Source organism: Lissotriton vulgaris, chromosome 1_1 (assembly GCF_964263255.1).
Source record: "Lissotriton vulgaris chromosome 1_1, aLisVul1.2, whole genome shotgun sequence".
Classification (NCBI taxonomy): domain Eukaryota; kingdom Metazoa; phylum Chordata; class Amphibia; order Caudata; family Salamandridae; genus Lissotriton; species Lissotriton vulgaris.
Window position 1 is genome coordinate 1,014,317,337 of NC_141685.1, and position 20,755 is coordinate 1,014,338,091.

A 20,755-nucleotide genomic window follows, 5' to 3' on the forward strand; every position below is an offset into this window, starting at 1 on the left:
TACAGGTTCTAAATCTCTGCCTGTAAATTTCTGGGGTCAAACCATATGACGTCATCAAGGCCTCTTTCATATGGGCTTACACCATTCTGCTCTCTTCAGGAAGGTCCACCAGGGTATCCCTCCCTTCACTCAGAAAGTGTCCCCACAACCCCGCTCCCCAATCCTTCTCAGGGACTCGGTGGGACACCATGGCTATTTCATATGCGGCAAACCATTGTCCAATGTCCTCACTCTTATGGAAATCCTTGATGACATCCTTGGGTATGTAAACTCTACTCTCTGTAGGTACTAACGGTATGCTGCCACCAGAGGGGGAGATCTCTAGACTCTTAGCCTTGATCTCCAAATCCCTCAATACTCTGATGCTCAAGTTTCATTTTCTCAAGTTCAAATGCCAACCTGTTATTCTCAATATCCAACTTTTTACTCTCTAGATCCTTCTGACCTTCTAATTTGGCCAATTCCAAACTATGCCTCCTATCTCTCTCCCTGTCCTCCATCTCTTCTGGAGACCGACCCTTTGAGGACACATTAGTACCTGGATGGGAAAGTGCTTTACATCCCGCTAAATCCACTTTGTCATCCTGCTGCTCTCCAGCATTCTCTCCCTCATCCCTAGCAGACTCGCTTCTAACCAGGCCTTAAGGGCCTTCTGATACTCCTCCTTCCTAGAGGGACCTGCAACAGGGACTGTGACTCACTTGCAAAAAGACTTTAGCTGTTTGGCAGTGTAGGTTTATTTATTTATTTAAAGAGTTTTATATAGCGCCGGCTAGACCCGAAGGTATCAGAGCGCTTTACATAAGGTTCCACAAAGTTGCAAACTTACATCAGTTCCATATTACCAATGATACCAGTAAAAACATTCAAGGAGCATATAAGAAAATTAAAATGGAGTGAGAAGGGAAAGGGGGTAGGGGAGAAAGGGGTAGGGTAAAGATATAACGGAGAGACGAAGGGAAGGTCTGCCCAAGGTCCGGCTGGGTAGGTGACGGCCGAGGGGGAATCCACAGTCTATCTCCTCTTCAGCTATCAGGTAGCTCCACCGGGCATCGGTCAAATAGCTAAGTCTCAACAGACAAATATTAAAGGGATAGAAGGCATGAAGAAGGGAGCGTGGAGGGGGAAGGGGGTAGGGTGAGGGGGTAGGAGGGAGATACGAAAGTGCATCTGCCCAATGTCTGGCTGGGTAGGTGACGGCCGAGGGGGTGGGGGGATCCACAGCCTGTCTCCTCTTCAGCTAACAGCTCCACCGGGGATCGGTCAAATGGCAGAGTCTCTACGGTCGAGGGAAAGTTCAAAGAGTACATGTCCTAGGGGAGAGCAGGATCAAGGTGAGGTGAGGGAAGTGGTTACGTTTCGAACTCATCTTCCTCAAAGATGAGATCCTCTGACGCATTAGACATTGGCCTACCGATTGTAGACATAACTGGCAAATACAATCAACAATAGAACAAAATCAAACCATATGTGGTTGCGCCTAGGCCTACACTCACTAATAGCGTACACTAGTTATTGTATGTGGATCATAAATGCCAGTCCTGATCCCACTGCTGCCACCAATGTTAGAAATGGGGATCTCTAGTTGGCCGCGGCTGGCGCAGAGGTACAAATAGGGATCCTTCTTCCTAAGTCAGAGTAAGGGGGCTGCACCCTTTGATAACCCCTGCTCAACCCTGTGGTAACGTAGCACGGCAAGACAGGCCTATCTCAGAGGCAATGTGTGAAACATTTATGACTATACACAATAACGCAGGGAAGACGCTACAAACTGACACCACAAGCAGTAATAGAAAAATAGTTATCTTTATATAGGCTAAACACAAGGCTTAAAAGCGCTCAAGGAGCCACAAAGCACATAATTACAGATTCACTTCAAAAGCAATAAAAGCACTTAAATAGCATGTGGAACTAACTTAGTTCGAGGCCGGGGTCCACGCGACCCGGTGCTGCACAATGCACCTGAGATTTAAAGGGGGCACGGCCCTCAGCCTCACAAGGAAGCCGCAGTGATGACAGGTGGACTCGCATCGGCCACAGCACCCCGCTGTAGCGGTCCGCGGCGTGCACTCATGATAATCCTGGGACGGGGCTTAAAGGCGGGCACCCGGCGGCACATGCAGGTGGTAACAAGATCCTTGAAGTGGTGACTAGTGCGGGCACTCGGCGGCACAGCTCCTCGGCTGCAGCGGCCCACCATTGCGATTGCGATGATTCTCGTAGGACGGCAAATGTGGGCACTTGGCGGCACAGCTCCTCAGCTGTGGCGGCCTACAATAGTGATCACGATGACTTTGGTAACCCAGGCAAGTTCGGGCTCTCGGCGGCAACAGCTCATCTCGGCTGCGGCAGCCCACAATAGCGATGCGATGACTTTCAGCCCACGTTCCCCGCAGTAGAACTAGAGGCTCTGGAATTCTCAACAGAGGCCTCACCTGCGAGTAGAATCCCCCTCAAATAGGAATCCGGATGGCTGATGGGTGAAGTCTAATGTCCCTGAGACTTCGGAGGAGGCAAGCTCAAATCAGGCCCTTGGGTAGTTGCTTCAGCAAGATGGATGAAAGTTTCAAAGTCCTTTCCCTCTAGTTACACGGACAGAGGTTCTTCTTGACATCCAGAAGTAACACACCGTGTAGGGGTTCTTGCACAGATCTTTATACCCCAAAAGTCTTTGTTCTCAAAAAGTCACAAATCACTGAACCAAGCCAGAACCAGTTTGGTGTCGTCCTGGAGCACTTTGTTTACAAGGCTGCATCCTGCCTTTCAGGAAGAGGGGGTCTGCCATCAGACGCACAGTGGGAGGTGGAGCCATCATTCACCTTGCCAGGCACAGCCCTGCTTAGATCAAAGGGTCACCCCTCCCCATACTCCAACTGCAGATCTCTCCATTCCATCCAGGTCGGGCTTAGCCTGCCCTGACCCTCCAGAACCAGACAGCCAATACACATAACAGCAGAGCACACTGGAAGGTTTAGGCAAGAAAATACCTACTTCCAAAAAGTGGTATTTTCAATCACAGAATATAAAAATAATCGTCACTAAAAGATGCACTTTAATATTCGGAGCTGAGGCATATTAAATTCGACTTTCCTATCATGTTCTTTGGGTCAATTAGGATTATACCAATTCATACAATCTATTTACAATAGGGAGCATTCGCGCAGTGGCACAGCGCCCAGAGCATCTAACGCCGAGGAGACAAAAGCGAAAAGTGGAAGGGAAACCCACACCAATGGTACCAGGTCTAACACCCGTCCCCTCCAGCTAAAATGTGGGGAAAACTACCCACCTACTTGGGAGTTCTCATCACTAAGGCGGAAAAACCTGGCAGACCATCAGCATTGGCGTGTTCTGTACCAGGGCGGTGTTCCACCGTAAAGTCCATACCCTGTAGGGAAATGGACCATCTCAACAACTTTGGATTCTGTCCCCTCATGTGCATCAACCATCTGAGGGGCCTGTGGTCTTTCTGAACCTGGAAGTGAGTCCCAAACAGGTATGGTCTCAGCTTCTTCAGTGCCCAGGCCACAGCAAATGCCTCACGCACAATTGCACTCCACCACTGTTCCAGTGGAAGTAACCTCCTACTAATGAAGGCTACAGGTTGGTCTAGGCTCTCCTCCTTGATCTGTGACAGAACTGCCCCCACACCTTGCTCAGAAGCGTCTGTCTGGACAACAAATTCTTTTGAAAAGTGGGGCGTCTGAAGTACTGGTGCTGTGCACATGGCAGTCCTCGGGGCGTAAAAAGCTTTCTGACCGGTGTCAGTCCAGTCCACAATCTTTGGCTGGTTCTTAGAAGTCAGCTCAGTCAAGGGTGCAACAATGTTGCCACACCCCTTGACAAACCTCCTGTAATAACATGTGAGTCCTAAAAAGGCTCTCACTTGTGTCTGGGTCGTTGGGGGCTGCCAAGCCAGGATGGTTTCAATCTTGGACTGTAGGGGCGCCACCTGGCCGCTCCCCACCTGGTGTCCCAAGTACACCGCAGAACCCTGCCCAATCTGGCACTTACTTGCCTTGATTGTGAGGCCTGCCTTTCGCAGTGCCATCAACACTTCCCAGAGGTGGCGCAGAGGGTCCTCCCAGGAAGAACTAATCACTGCAATGTCATCTTAGGTAGGCAGCACTGAAATCTTCCAGCCCAACCAACACCCTGTTGACCAACCTCTAAATGGTGGCAGGGGCATTCTTCATCCCAAAGGGCCTCACAAGGAACTGGTAGTTCCTATGTGGTGTGGAGAATGCTGACCTCTCCTTTGCCCTATCAGTTAAGTTGATCTGCCTATACCCAGATGTCAAATCAAACGTGCTGAGGTACCGTGCAGCCTCTAGCCGATCTATGAGCTCATCAGCTCTGAGGATGGGGTGCGCGTCAGCCTTCGTGACTGAATTGAGACCTCGGTAGTCCACTCAGAACCAAAGTTCTAGGGTGGCACCAGGCGTTGCAGCTTTTGGTACCAGGACCACGGGGATGGACCAAGGGCTGCTAGAGGACTTCAATCACCCCTAAAGCAAACATTTTGGAGACCTCCTCCTTAGGGTATGCCTTGACCCAGTCAGTCACTCTGTAAGCCTTGTGCTTTACAGGAGGACTGTCCCGAGAGTCTACATCATGGATGCACCAATCATTGACACTAGGCACCTGGGATAACAGATCACTGAATTGTCCCAACAGTTGGTGACAATCGCTCTGCTGCTCAGGGGTCAGTGTGGTGGAGAGGACCACACCCTCCACTGACCCATCTTGTTCCTCTGCACACAAGAGGTAAGGAAGAGGCTCACTCTCCTCTTCCATTCCAGCATCTGTGGCCAGGAGCATGCCCACTTCAGACCTCTCAAAGTGGGGGCTTCAGGCGGTTAACATGCAGGACCCGCAAGGGGTTCCTGGGAGACCGCAAGTCCACCATGTAGGTAACCGGACTCACTCTTATGCTCCACCACCTCAAAGGGGCCGGTCCACTTATCCTGGAGCGCACAGGGCTCCACTGGGGCCATGACTCAAACCATTTGACCAGGCTGAAACTCAGAGTGGCATTCTGATCGTGCCAGCGTTTCATCTCTTCCTGGCTGGCTTCCAGATTTGCCTCAGCAAGTTTTCTGAAACACAGAGTTTGGTTCCTGAAAGCCAGCATGTAACTAAACACATCCTGGGAAGGAGGTTTCCTGGGAGATTGCTCCCAGCCTTCTCTGACCAGACTCAGAGGTACTCTTACCGGGTGACCATAGAGCAGTTCAAAGGGACTGAACCATAAGGACTTCTGTGGCACCTCACGGTAAGCAAACAGCAGGCATGGTAGGAGGATGTCCCACTTATGCCTCATGGGCTCCTCTAGGCCCATAATCATGCCCTTAAGGGTCCGGTTGAATCTCTCAACCAGACCATTTCCTTGGGGGTGGCAAGGTGTCGTAAACTCGTAAGTTACCCCACACTCCTCCCACAGGGACTGCATATATTTGAAAATGAAGTTAGTACCCCTATCAGACACCACCTCTCTGAGGAACCCCACACAGGCTAAAATCTCCATCCGTGCACGTCCCACCACGGGGGCTGTCACTGTCCTGAGTGGGATGGGTACCGGGTGCCATGGTCCACCAAGACCAGGATGAACCTGTTGCCCATGGCTGTCTTGGGGTCCAAGGACCCCACACTGTCAATGCAAACTCGCTCGAATGGGGTGCTGACCACTGGAAAGGGCTGGAGCGGGGCCTTGACCTCTCCACCCCCACCCCACTCTTCCCACTTGCCTGGCAAGTTTCACATGTCCTGCAGTAAGCATCTGAGCTCCTGTGCATCTGGGGCCAATGAAAGTGGGTTACCAGCCTCTCAAAGGTCTTGGTCTGCCCCAGATGTCCGGCCAATGGCACATTATGAGCCAACCCCAGTAGGAAGGCTCTGAAGCACTGGGGTACCACCAGCACACAGGCTGACCCAGGCTCAACAACCTTAGGCTTGCTGTAAAGGAAGTCATTCTCCCAATAGATCAGGTGTTACCCTGACTGATCACCTGCCGCCTGGGCTGCAGCCTGTCGCCTCAGCCCTTCAAGAGAAGATCACGTTCTCTGCTGTTCACAAAATTCCTCCCTTCTGGGTCTTCCTTCCTACTGCCAATGGGTCAGCTCCAGCAGGTCCCCCAGTTTGGCTACTTTCCCATGTAGGCTCCAGGGCATCCCCCTCAAGGTCTGCTCCCTCCTGGACCGTGGGAACCATGGTGGCCGGTTTCCCGCGCCCCCTACCCCTTCTCTTTAAGGCAGGGACCTGGGCCATACTCTCAGGCTCCAGGTCCTTCTGAACATCCTTCCTGGCCGCCATGGACCGAGTGGTAGCGCACGCCCACTCAGGTAGGCCCAACATTTCCAAGTGAGATTTCCCCTCCACCATAGCCCACAGGGAGTTCTCTAAATCGTTGCCCAATAGACAGTCTACCAGCATGGCTGGCCTCACAGCTACATGAAGAGTTCCTGAGACAACCACCGCCCCACCCCCACTTAAAGGGAACTTGAGCCTCCTCTCACTGGCTCTCAGAGTTGTCTGCTGACACTACTGGGCAGAAGGCATAGGGGACAACCTGCTCTTTGGACACCAACCGGGAGCTGACAGCTGTCACACTAGCTCCTGTATCCCTCAGAGCCTCCACTCTATGGCCATTGATGGTCACCCACTGCCTGTACCTCTTAGCGTTATCAGGCAATGTGGTGTTAGGGACCTTCTCAAAGTCTCCTAAGGACTATGGTCAATTCTATGAGATCCCACCCCTCTTGGGCACCCATCTTCTCACCTCCCAGGGCTACACTAGCAATCTGGCGGGGGGCGCACCGGGTGGTGCATTGGAGTCCCTCTGGGGACACTGGGATCGTAATACCGGTGGCCCACTTGACCACACTCAAAACAAGAGGCCTCCTCTGACCAGGCCTACCTGCCGGGGGCACTGGCGTCGTCTCAGGGGGAGTCTGGGACACCACTCTTTGGTTCCTTTGGGACCCTCTCTGGAACTCACTCTGTTTACCCCTGTCCCCCCCACATCTGAAAGAGACACGTTAGTGATAGATTCCTTACCTTAGAATATCCCCAGGCGTCAGACTGGATCCGGAAACTTTTGCATAGCAATACCCCTGCGCGTCGGTAGGCGTCTTCTGCGGCTCTGCGTCAGTCGTCGGCGTAGTTAGCGCCGGAATGACGTCGTCGGAGTACTTAGACGCCACCCATGCGCGCTGACGTCAGTTCTTCTTTTTTCCGCGCCAGCTAGCGCAGATCCAGAGAAGCTCTACCCCCAGTCACTTTTTGACTGAACTTTTGGTCTTTTTGATAATTTCTTTCTTTGAGTCCTCGACTCTATCGGTGCCGGTAGGGATGCCCGGGTTCAAACCCTGCTTAAAGTGCGACCGACTGATGTCGGTCACGGACCCCCATCGCCGGTGCCTGAAGTGCCTAGGCCTCGACAACGACGACCGCACCTGCTCCGACTGCCGGGCCCTGACGTCGAAGGCTAGGCGGGAGCAGTCCCGCAAGCGGCTCGAGCTCCGGCAGTCGGACCCGCGCCGTTCCAGGTCCCGGTCCCACGGGAGGTCGAGGGACCGGTCGCGGGGTCGGAGTCATCGCAGCTCCGGGAGTGGACACCGGTCGTCAGGCTCCAAGTCCTCAGGTAAGAGGCATGAGAGGTCGGAGGGACGTAAACGTTCCTCTGACCCACCCCGACGCTCCCACAATGCAGCCGGGAGTTCGGGCGACACCGCCCAGGCGGCTCCGCGGGAGTCACAAGCGTCGCCGCCTGCCCCACACCTTCGGGTCCCTGGGCACGGCGCAACGCCGGAGGAGATCGAGCGGTACCTCATGGCCATGAGAACCCTCCCTCCTCAGTCGGGGTCCGTGGTGCCTTCGAGCCCAGTGGTCCCGACTGGAGGCCCTAGCGGGTCGGGTGCTTCGGCCCCGACGCCGTCGGGTACTTCGGTCCCAACGCCGCCGGCGACTTCGGTCCCGGCGCCGCAGGACCTCACCGGATCCGCATCCGGATCCGGGTCGTCGCCGGTCGACCTTACGACCTCACCGGCCCCACGGGTGTCGCCCCCGGCGCCCGTTGTGGACGCCGTCCTCAACGTTCCCTACGGTCCGACTCTGGCGCCGGAACGGCGCCGCTTCCGACGGCCTTTGGAGATTTTTATTTCCATGAGGAGGCCCCGTCTGCTGATCCTGTTCTACAGGAAACGGGTGACGAGGAAGATTGGGAGGGGTCTGAGGACCCTCTGGCACTGGAATGCCAGTCTCAACAGGACTGGACATATGAGCTTGTGGAGGCCAGTGGTGTTGACACTTCGCCAGACACTGGATTTGTCTTCCCTCCGACCGTGGCTTCGGAGGAGGGGTCTACATATAGTGTAGTGTTGACGAGGGCAGCCAAGGCCTTAAACCTTGAGCTCCCCGTCGCGGCAGTGAGGACTAACCTCTTCACTGAGGTCCTCAAACCGCAGTCAAGATCCAGTGAGCCTCTGCTGCTGTTCAATGAGGCCTTGTGTGACGTTCTTGTGGGCACTTGGTCCAAGCCCGCCACAGGTCCGCCTGTGGATAGGAACATGGCCAGACGCTATCGCCCGGCCCCGGGCGACCCTTGCTTTTTGTCCACCCATCCCACCCCCGAGAGCCTGGTTATCCAGGCCTCTAATTCCCAGACCGCATTCCCGACGGCCCCGCCCGATCGGGAATCCAAGAGATATGAACAGTTTGGGAAAAAGGTGTTCTCATCCCTAAGGTTAGGGCTGCGGCTCTTCAATACCGCCTGTCTCTTGGGCCGCTACACCCACACTCTGTGGGACACGGTTGCGGAAGTGCTGCCAGAGTGCCCGTTGGAGGTCCGGGCTAAACTCGGCCAGGCCCTTGTGGAAGGCCGAGATGCAGCGCGATATTCCATCCGGTGTGGGCTGGATACCACGGACTCGCTGGGCAGGGCGATGGCAACGACGGTGGCAGTTCGACGCCACGCCTGGCTGAGGTCCGCCAACTTCTCGGCCGATGTCCAGAGCACTCTTCTGGATATGCCGTTTGATGGCCGTCGCCTCTTTGGTGACAAGGCAGACCATGTGCTGGAACGTTTTAAGGACTCCAGGGCTACGGCCAAGTCCTTGGGCCTCTCGGCCCCACACCAGCAATCGGGTGCCTTTCGTGGCCACGGGAGGGGCGTCCCCACACGTGCCGCCAGCCACACGCCGCAGAACGTTCAACAGCGCGGTGGCGGCCGTGGAAACCGCCGTGGCGGCGGTCGGGGTCAACGGCGAGGCCAGTCCACACCTCCCTCCGCAGCACCCGCCTCGAAACCTTCCTAGTCCGAGTTTTCAGGCCCATCTGACGCCTGTGGGAGGCAGGGTTCGCCATCACCTCTCCCACTGGCGCACTGTCACGTCGGACAGGTGGGTGCTGCAAATCGTCCGAAGGGGCTACACCCTCCCCTTCGAGGCGACCCCTCCAGCCATGGCACCGCAATTCCACCGTGTGTTGGGGGATCACTTGCAACTTCTGCAAGAGGAAGTCACGGCCCTCTTGGCCAAGGGGGCCATTGAGCGCGTTCCTGGGCCAGAAGTAGGGTGTGGTTGTTACTCCCACTACTTTCTGGTACCCAAGAAGGGCAAAGGGGGCCTACGCCCTTTCTTGGACCTACGGGACGTCAACGGCTTCCTCCGGAAGGAGAAGTTCAAGATGCTGACTTTGGCTCAGGTCCTGGCTGCCCTAGACCCTGGAGACTGGATGGTAGCGTTGGACTTGCAGGACGCTTATTTTCACATCCCCGTCCTGCCGGCCCACCGGCGTTACCTGCGGTTCACGGTAGGCCAGGAGCACTTTCAGTTCACCGTGCTCCCCTTCGGCCTTACCAGCGCCCCACGGGTGTTCACGAAGGTGATGGCGGTGGTCGCAGCTCATCTGCGCAGGTCAGGGGTGTCAGTCTTCCCCCTACCTCGACGACTGGTTGTTGAAGGCGGGCTCGCCCCAGACAGTTGTCAGCCACCTCCAGACTACGGCCGACCTCCTGCACTTGCTGGGGTTCTCCATCAACGTGCCGAAGTCGCACCTGTGTCCCTCTCGGAAGCTCCTCTTTATCGGAGCGGTTCTAGACTCGGCGCAGTTTCGGGTTTACCCACCCGAACAGCGGGTTTGGGATATACAGGCTCTAATTACCATCTTTCAGCCTTTTATCCCGAGTCTCGGTCAGGTTGACGCTGCGGCTTCTGGGGCTGATGGCCTCCTGCATCCTTCTGGTGCATCACGCCCGGTGGCGGATGCGGGCTCTGCAGTGGGACCTGAAGTTTCAGTGGGCCCAACATCAGGGCAACTTGTCCGATCATGTCTTGATCTCGGAGGGCACTGCGAGACAACTGCAGTGGTTGCTCACGGACCGCGATTGGGTCAGTGGCAGATCCCTCTCCCTACCCCACCCGGAGCACGTGGTTGTGACAGACGCGTCCCTCCAGGGCTGGGGAGTCCACATGGGAGAGGCTGAGATCAGAGGCCTCTGGTCTCCGGCGGAGTCCCGGCTCCATATCAACCTTCTGGAGCTGCGGGCGATTCGTCTAGCACTGAAGGCATTCCTCCCCTCTGTCCGGGGGAGTGTAGTGCAAGTGTTCACGGACAACACCACCGCCATGTGGTACTGCAACAAACAGGGCGGGGTGGGGTCGTGGACCCTATGCCAGGAAGCTCTGCGCCTCTGGCAGTGGCTGGAACATCAGGGCGTGACCCTGGTGGTTCAACACCTGGCAGGCTCTCTGAATGCCAGGGCAGACAAACTCAGCCGTCGGTGCATGATGGATCACGAATGGGGTCTGAACTCGGACGTGGCGCAAGGCCTCTTTCAGCAATGGGGAGAGCCTTGGTTAGATCTATTCGCCACAGAAGAGAACGCGCAATGTCATCAGTTCTGCGCGTTGGAATTTCCAAGGCGGCACTCGCTCGGAGACGCTTTTCGTCGTGAGTGGAGTTGCGGTCTATTGTACGCCTTTCCGCCTATACCACTTCTGCCCAGAGTGCTGAAGAAGATCAGGCGCGACCGGGCCCAGGTTATCCTTGTGGCTCCGGACTGGGCACGAAGATACTGGTATCCCGAGCTACTCAGCATGTCAGTCGATCCCCCGATTCGTCTGCCTCTTCGGGAGGACATTCTGTCGCAGCAGCAGGGGACGGTTCTGCACCCGAACCTGTCCAGTCTCCACCTACAAGCTTGGAGATTGAGCGGCGGCAGTTGAGGCCATTTGACTTGCCTCCCGAAGTCTGTGATATCATTCTGGCAGCCAGGCGTCCCTCCACAAAGTCGGTATACGCCTGCAGGTGGAACAGATTTGTGGCATGGTGCACAGCAAAGGCCGTGGACCCACTCTCTGCACCCCTTTCTGTGGTTCTCCTCTTTCTTCTTTCCCTTGCCCAGCAGGGCTCTGCTCTGGGCACTCTCAAGGGGTACCTTTCTGCTCTTTCCGCCTTCTTACGGCTACCTGACCAGCCTTCCTTATTCAAGTCCCCCATTGTAAATAGGTTTTTGAAGGGCATCACTCACATGTTTCCTCCTGTTCCTTTCGTGATGCCCCAGTGGGACTTGAATCTTGTACTTACTTATCTAATGTGTGCCTTCTTTGAGCCGCTCCATAACTGTCCTCTACGTCTTCTTACCTTGAAGACTGCTTTCCTGGTTGCCATCACCTCTGCCAGGAGAGTGAGTGAGCTCCAGGCTCTTTCTTCTACACCTCCTTTCCTCTCTGTTCATCCGGACAAGGTTGTGTTGCGGACAAGACCTTCCCTTCTGCCCAAGGTTGTCACGGCCTTCCACATCGGGCAGTCCATTACTTTGCCCACCTTCTTTCCGCATCCCTCGAAGGAGGAAGAGCGGCTCCACCGTCTGGATCCAGTGCGTGCGCTCTCTTATTACCTAGATCGCGCACGCCAGTTCCGGGTGGATGACCAACTCTTTGTTGGTTACGTGGGCGCTAAGAAGGGAAAGGCGGTGCACAAGAGGACCATCTCGAGGTGGATCATCTTATGCATCCAGGCATGTTACTCCATGGCCAAAAAGGAGCCCCCTGCTGGATTGCGGGCTCATTCTACACGGGCCACGGCGACTACAACTGCCCTGGGCCGAGGAGTGCCCTTGCAGGACATTTGCCAGGCAGTTACGTGGGCCTCGCTGCACACATTTGCTAGACACTACTGCCTGGACAGCCAAGTCCGGAGGGATGGCTTCATTGGCCGTTCCATCCTCCAGGACTTTCTGGTGTGATTATTGGTTCGCAGACCCACCACCGGGTTTGGTATTGCTGGGGTATCTATTCTAAGGTAAGGAATCTATCACTAACGTGTCTCTTTCAGATGCACAAGTTACTACTTGTGTAACAATATATTTGTAAGAGACATTAGTTAGTGATAGATTCCTTACCGACCCACCCATCCTCCCTGTTCTGCGAACCGATATCTAGGGTTAAGGTCATCCCCTTTCAGGGCCCTAGTTTCATGGCACCAGTGTTGGTTCTATCATGGCTCTGCGTATCTGGCGCGGAAAAGCTGTGTATCAGAACTGACGTCAGCGCGCATTGGTGGCGTCTAAGTACTCCTACGTCATTCCGGCGCCGACGACGGACGCGGAGCCGCAGACGACGCCTACCGACGCGCAGGTGTATTGCTACGCAAAAGTTTCCGGATCCAGTCTGACGCCTGGGGATATTCTAAGGTAAGGAATCTATCACTAACTAATGTCTCTTACAGATATATCGTTACACAAGTAGTAAGTTGTGCTTCTCTGCTGGGGACCCTGCCCACCTTTGGCGAAGTCTCCCACAGGACCCTTTCGAACCCGGGTGCTCACCCAGCGGTCCGCCTCCTCAGCAAGCTTCCCAAGGTTAGTTAGCTTGCTATCAATAAGGTGCCTGCATAACTCTGGAAAACAGTTACTAGATAAATGCCCCCATGCAAACAAATCATACAATTGCTCAAAAGTTTCCACTTTGCTACCCTTTACCCAGCAATCCATTGCTCTGCAAACAAGCACAACGAGGGAACAGGGCGGGGGGCAGAAAAGCAAGCACAACGAGGGAACAGGGGGGGGGCAGAAAAGCAAGCACAGCGAGGGAACAGGGGGGGCAGAAAAGCAAGCACAACGAGGGAACAGGGGGGCAGAAACGCAAGCGCAACGAGGGAACAGGGGGCAGAAAAGCAAGCACAACAAGGGAACGGGGCAGAAAAGCAAGCACAATGAGGGAACGGGGTCAGAAAAGCAAGAACAACGAGGGAACATGGGGGCAGAAAAGCAAGCCCAACGAGGGAACGGGGGGGGCAGAAAAGCAAGCACAACGAGGGAACAGAGGCAAGAAGAGGCAAGAAAAGGGGCACAATCAGGGAACAGAGGCTGGGACGGAGGACTCGGCAGCTTCTCTTCTTATTCCGGCGGTGGTCCAGCAGAATGGGCTCTCCGAAAAGCCCCGACATTTTCGGACTGGGTGGCGTGTTTTTCATTCTCTCCTCTTCCCATTGGCTGGAATGTAAAATTCCAGCCAATGGGAAGAGGAGAGAAAGAACCTAAAAAAACACGCCCCTCAATCCCAAAAACACGGGGCTTAAATGGACAGACGCCCCTCTCCTCCAATGGCTGGCCTCCGTTTAGGAAGCCAGCCAATGGAGAAGAGGGACGGGTTCAAGCCCCACACTGAAAAACATAAGATCTCGCCGGTGAGACTGCGCAAGCGCCGCTTACGCAGGCCGAGACCTAAAAAGGACACCTTTTCAACCCAAGTGGTACCCTCTAACTTCTTACAGGTTCTACATCTCTGCCTATACATTTCTGGGGTCAAATCATATCACGTCATCAAGGCCTATGTCATATGGGCATACACCATCCTGCTCTCTTCCGGCATATCCAACAGGGTATCCCTCCCATCACTCACAAAGCGTCCCCACAACCCCGCTCCCCAATCCTTCTCAGGGACCCGGTGGGACACCATGGCTATCTCATATGCGGCAAACCATTTCCCAATGTCCTCACTCTTATGAAAACCCTTGATGACACCCATGGGTATGTAAACTCTACTCTTGTTAAGGACGAACGGTTCGCTGCCACCAGAGGGGAAGATCTCCAACTCCCTCAATACTCTCTGATGCTCGAGTTTCATTTTCTCAAGTTCAAATTCCAACCTGTTATTCTCAATATCCAACTTTTTACTCTCTAGATCCTTCTGACCTTCTAATTTGGCCAATTCCAAACTATGCCTACTATCTCTCTTCCTGTCCTCCATCTCTTCTGGATACCGACCCTTTGATGACACATTAGTACCTGGATGGGAAAGTGCTTTACATCCCGCTAAATCCACTTTGTCATCCTGCTGCCCTCCAGCATTCTCTCCCTCATCCCTAGCAGACTCTCGCTTCTAACCAGGCCTAAGGGCCTTCTGATACTCCTCCTTCCTAGAGAGACCTGCAACAGGGACTGTGAATCACTTGAAAAAAGACTTTAGCTGTTTGGCAGTGTAGGTTTCTAACCTATCTTCCTCAAAGATGAGATCCTCCGAAGCATTAGACATTGCCTACCTATTGTAGACCTAACTGGCAATTGCAATCAACAATGGAACAAAATCAAACCATATGTGGTTGCGCCTAGGCCTACATTCACTAGTAGCGTACACTAGTTATTGTATGTGGATCATAAATGCCAGTCCTGATCCTACCGCTGCCACCAATGTTAGAAATGGGGATCTCTAGTTGGTTTGGCTGGCGCCGAGGTCCAAATAGGGATCCTTCTTCCTAAGTCGGAGTAAGGGGGCTACATCCTTTGATAACCCCCTGTTCAACCCTGCGGTAACGAAGCACGAGCAGATAGGCCTATCTCAGAGGCAGTGTGTGAAGCATCTATGACCATACACAATAACGCAGAGAAGACGCTACAAACTGACACCACAAGCAGTTATAGAAAAATAGTTATCTTTATATAGGCTGAACACTAGGCTTAAAAGCGCTCAAGGAGCCACAATGCACATAATTACAGATTCACTTCAAAAGCAATAAAGGCACTCAAATACGTGTAGAGCTAACTTAGTTCGAGGCCGAGGTTCACGCAACCCAGTGATGTACAATGTACATGAGATTAAAAGGGGGCACAGCACGCAGCCTCACAAGGAAGCCGCAGTGATGACAGGCAGACTCGCTGCAGCCACCGCTCCCAGCTGTAGCGGTCCGCGGCGTGCCCTCACGATAATCCTGGGACGGGGCTTAAAGGCAGGCACCCAGCGGCACACGCAGGTGGTAAAAAGATCTTTGAAGTGGTGACTAGTGCAGGCACTCAGCAGCCCAGCTCCTCAGCTGCAGCAGCCCACAATAGCGATTGCGATGATTCTCGTAGGACGGCTAATGCGGGTACTCAGCGGCACAGCTCCTCAGCTGCAGCGGCCCACAATAGCGATAGCGAAGATTTTGGTAACACAGGCAAGTGCGGGCTCTCAGGGGCAACAACTCCTCAGCTGCGGCGGGCCACAATAGCTATCACAATGACTTTGGTAACACAGGCCGATGCGGGCTCTCAGCGGCAACAGCTCCTCAGCTGCGGCGGCTCACAATAGCGGTGCGATGACGTTCAGCCCGCGTTCCCAGCAGAAGAACCAGAGGCTCTGGAATTCTCAACAGAGGCCTCACCTGCGAGTAGAATCCCAATCAAATAGGAATCCGGACGGCTGATGGGTGAAGTCTAATGTCCCTGAAATTTCAGCAGGAGGCAAGCTCAAATCAGGCCCTTGGGTAGTGCTTCAGGAAGAGCGGGTCTGCCATCAGACGCATGGTGGGAGGTGGAGCCATCATTCACCTTGCCAGGCACACCCCTGCTCTGATCAAAGGGTCGCCCCTCCCCATTTTCCAACTGCAGATCTCTCTGTTCAATCCAGGTCGGGAGCAGCCTGCCTGCCCCTCCAAAACCAGACAGCCAATACACATAACAGCAGTGGGCGGATCTCTATGCAGTTCTGCGTCTTGGAACCATCTCGGAGCCCAATAGCACCACCTGCCTGTCACGACCAGGCTTCCTCAGGATCAGGACGATGCTTAAAAGGGGTCCACCTCCAGATTGCCCTATACTCTGACTGTTATATAATACCGAGCATAAAGGAAATCGGGCGAGGGAAAGGTAAGGAAGGGACTGGAACGGGAAAGGAAGGCTGAAACGAATAAAAGAAGAAAACACACAAAGGTAAGTACAGTAAATCACTGACTACTCTCATTCATTTCTCGCTAGAACACCACCTACCAAGTCATCTAGCTGTGTACTGTTCTCCTCCTCTTTCTTGGTAGGTATCAGATAAACGCCTCTATACCCTAGCATACAACTCTGTAATACAGAAACAAAAGAAAGCGGTCATGCATGGGATTCAGCACACCAAGCACCAACAATCACCTCTCTCATGTTTCATGCATACCTTCCAGCCGTCCCAAAATAACTAAAAAGAAATCCCTTTTGTCTCTTCATCAAAAATAAGGATAAGGGGGTAATCAATAATCTTGGAGGAATCCAGAAGTCAATGAAAGTCTTGCACAATCAAATCCAATCGAAGAAAGAAATAAGATTTCCTTATCCTTTAATAGAACCAAGTCCGAAATTTAGTGTTCCACTCGCATTAAGTGCCAAGTTCTTCCCTTTTCTTTCCAGTCTAAGGCAATAATCATTGAGGTGCGTCTCAGCCGAGAACGCAAGTACTCACGTTACGTAGAAAACAGTTGCTGCCTTCCACATAGCAACTGAACTCAAGGATTCCTGTATTGTTGACGACGCGTCTCACCCGAGAACACGTTCGTTAAAATTGTCCTTTCCCCAACGTTTGAAAACTGCTCCAGGAAATAATGAAGCAGCCGCTTAACGCAGTAAATCAATAGTTGTAAGGCAAACAGCTTCTCTCGTGTCACAGTCCAGAACACGGGAGAATCCAGGAAGGCGCTCGGCAGCCGCCGAACGCTAGCAAATGGCTGTAAGCAAACAGCAGCTCTCGTGTCTCCTTCAAGACACGATAAAGTCCCCAGCAGGAAACGAGAACGTCCAGCAGCCGCTGAACGCGAACAATAATCCAAAAACAGATCCCAGAACTAAGTTCCAAATTCGGGTAGCTAATCACTTACAACGCGCAGCACTAACCTGGCCATCTAAATAAGTTACCCAACTCCTCCCAGTTTCTAAGCATTGTGGGACATGTAGTCCATTACTCGCATATGATAACCTTTATGCAGCGCTAACCTATTTTCATGTAGGCGCTTTATGTAGTTCAAAGGCAATCCATGACACTGCCAGCATGCAGGAGCTCTTGCATGAAAACTTTCCAGATGCAGTTTGAGGCCTGAGGGATTCTGCGGTTAGAGTGTCAGACAGAAAGAGCATTACTCAGGGTAAGTAACTTGTTCATTGCATTAATACATTTTGTTCAGCTCTTTGTTAAAAGCAGTGTTAAAAAAGTCATAAATATAAATAAGCAAAGTGGTGTGTTCTAGTGCCAGGTAGGTGATATAGTTTTCAGATGTGGGGCCTAACAGGTGTGTCATAATGACATAATAGTTGATCTGTGGTCTAGTGTCAAAGGTATAATTTGGCAAGTAGAATGTATAATGTAACGCTTGAAGTTTGGTGCAGTAACAATATTTTGTGTTCCAATGAAAGACTAGTTTTTTTGTAATAACAGAGGCATGTCTAAGTGCTCAGGCATTTTTTTTTAAAGGGTCCAGGATTTTCCTTTGAAGTGCACACCAGCTCTTGGATGACAGATATAGTTTGTCCTCAGCACTTTCTTAATACCCCTGCAAAGCTGTTTGGCCACTTTTAGGTTTTCCCTGGGATGCTTGTTTGAAACCCTCATCCAGTCCTTTCACATTCCCCCAGAGCTGTTGTTCAATGCCAAAACTCTTTCTTCCAGATCTCAAGTACGGTGGAAAACACATTAGCAAACTTTGGGAAAGGATTTGGACAGAAATCGGGTTATTTCCTCAGCGCGAGTTCAGCTCCAAGTGAGGTAAGCAGAGTCAAGTCACGAAACATGTACATATTTACACGCCTCTTCAAGACATCTTTGCGTTTCTGTTGATTTAGTGACTGTGGTTGACACAGGAGAGTGGAAGATAATTGTATGCACTCTTTGGACACAGCTGCGACAATCTGTGTCTAGGCAATAATTTGTGGCAGCAATGAAACTCTTGGACTGTGCTTTAAGTGCACATATTTCTCAGCAATGGCATGTTGAGTCTTTTTTACAACCATCTTTGATACATTATAACTCGAGGAGGTCAAGAACTGAGACATCTAATTGCATGTTTTTCAAAACCTAAACCAGAGAATTTATAGTTCAGGAAATGCCTTTAGGTAATCCAAGGGCATAATTAGTGACCAAGATTCTTTGCTTTCCAAATCGCAAAGGGAATCATGTGTGGTATTCCTGTCACCCGAAGGGGCTTCAAGGATAATAGATTTTCATCTTTATTTTGTCCACTGCAAAGTAGGTCCAATCCCCTGCAGCACACATTTTTAGTTTGCCATTTGCTAGTACCACGACATGGATCTGTGAAAGAAGATTGTCTGCCATTAAGGCAAGGTATCCATATGCATAAATTGTTCAGACTTGTATGAATGATTCATTAATGCGATGCTGTTATTATTAGGGCACGTTCTCCAAAGAAATGCAGAGAGCTATTAGCTAGGGTTGTTTTACCGACAGAGGTTCCAGTACACATACGTGTACTTGTTTACAACATTTAACAATTTAAGTTAATTATAATGCTCCTAGAATGCTTTCTGATTTAGAGTACATAAATGCAGAAGGATTAAAGTAAGATTGGTGATTGTTTACTTTCAAAATAAGACACACGCAATACAATTTGCAACTTAAAAGCTTTGCTAAATTATTACAACTTTAAATATTAATTCTCTGAGGTATCATAAAATGTTTGATGCATGGCAGCATTTTAAAAAAAGATTAATGATGGAGATGTAATGATCAGTGTTCAGCGATGAGAGCAACATTATAGGTAATAAAATAAATTGCGGCCTAGTTTGTAAAGAAAGTCACAGAATGCACAGATAAGTATATGTGCTTGAATTTATGCAGGTTTAAGACTTTCAGGAATTCTCGAGCTTTCAAAAGTAGGCATTAAAGTCATACTCCTAACAGACGTTAGTAAATTCCATTTATACAAGAGGAAATGGACATCTTTATAAACAATTGTAAAATGACTTTCCCTACAACCTCTTATTCCCACCCTGGGCAAAGCTTTATTAGTGCTCTTGTCAGTAGTACATTTTGAAACCTGTTAATTGTGGGAAGAGCCTGAAAGGAACTGGTGAATACCCTTCTACATTTTATTTTGTGACTGTGCACTGACCCGCAGGGCATTTCAACCCTGGAACAACTGCTTCCTTCATACTTCCAAGCCACTGTATGTAGATTTGCGGGGAGGTGGCAAAATCAGAAATTGCTAGAAACCAAACATAGGCATATTTTGAGCCCTACCATAATCCGAAAGGCTACTAGACGTCTAGTTTAATGAGAATGCTGCCATAATTTGTTACTTCTCTACATAAAAAAAATGTCCTCATTTGTGCAGCAAGAAGGCAAAAGGAGCTCAATATGGAGAAACAAGGGCAGAAACTTACTACCTCTCACCAGAAAAGGAAGAAATGAACTAGGTCCATGGCACTCCTTTGAACTGGCTCACGAGCCTCATAAATAACCTTGTTTGATTGGTGAATTCTTTGGATAGCTCTATTAGAAACTCCTCTTGAAAGGTTATTGCTTAAATGCATAATCATTGGACATTCTCGTTCACAAGTCAAAGTTACCCTCAATTGTTATTTTGCATAGACTTAAACCAATGTTCCCAAAACTTTATTGTCTTAGTTGGGCAGCTGCTACGGACTAAACTATTCACCCGTTGGACAGATGCTAGCCATTCCCATAAAATCAGGGGGCTATGGAGTACCCATTTCAAACCGATCTTCCTTTGTGCCAACAATATTAATACAGAGTAAGGATTTTTGCATCTTACGCAATTTCACAGGTTACCCTCCACCATCTGTGACCTAAATAAATCACCAGTGCCAGGCTTATGTTACCTTCTTGACCCATTACCTCTGTAAGCAACTTACCCACTTCTTGCCAAAAGATCTGGATCAGAGGGCACTGCCAAAACATGTGGACGTCATCCGCTTTTTCCTCGCCATACTTAAGGCACTTATTTACCTCTCATCCTCCCAGAATCTACAGCCTTTTTGGTGTCAATATGCCCTGTGCACTAGATATTGGTGAACGGCAATCTTACTAAGCAGATAAATATTATAAGAGGGTTCCTTCAGGGTTACCCACTGTCACCTTTGCTTTTTAATCTATGTATTGAGCTGCTAGCAAATAAAATGAGGGCAAGCCAAAACATCCCCTCTTGAGTGTTATAGTAGGGAGAAAAATGTGGCCTTGTATGCCGATGGCTTGATGGTGTATGCAAGAGATCTAGCAAGATCGCTCCCCTTGATCCTGAGTACCTTGCAAAACATTGGGAAGGTCTCTGGTCACCTGGTTAATCAGCAAAAAACAGATTATGGAATGGAATACATGTTGTAACAGGCTTGTCAATCAGGAAATACGATAGCTGGGAATTCAGGTGGTGGAAGTCCTAGATAAAATGGCTCAGGTAAACGTTAATAAAGCAGCAACAGGAACCAGGAGGTCACTAAAGATGAGGAGGCGACTCCCATTTTCCTTCTTAAGAAGGTAATATCTAAAAAATGTCA

At 51.3% G+C, this 20,755-nt stretch overlaps 1 protein-coding gene across 1 annotated transcript in view; it reads left to right on the forward strand.

The window, feature by feature from the left end:
- Positions 1-20,755, forward strand: part of MVB12A (multivesicular body subunit 12A) — an 82,302-nt gene that overhangs the window by 45,935 nt on the left and 15,612 nt on the right. Inside the window, exon 3 of the mRNA XM_086961450.1 lies at positions 17,895-17,990. Coding sequence (XP_086817576.1) covers positions 17,895-17,990 — 96 coding nt within the window. The remainder of the gene's footprint in view (positions 1-17,894; positions 17,991-20,755) is intronic.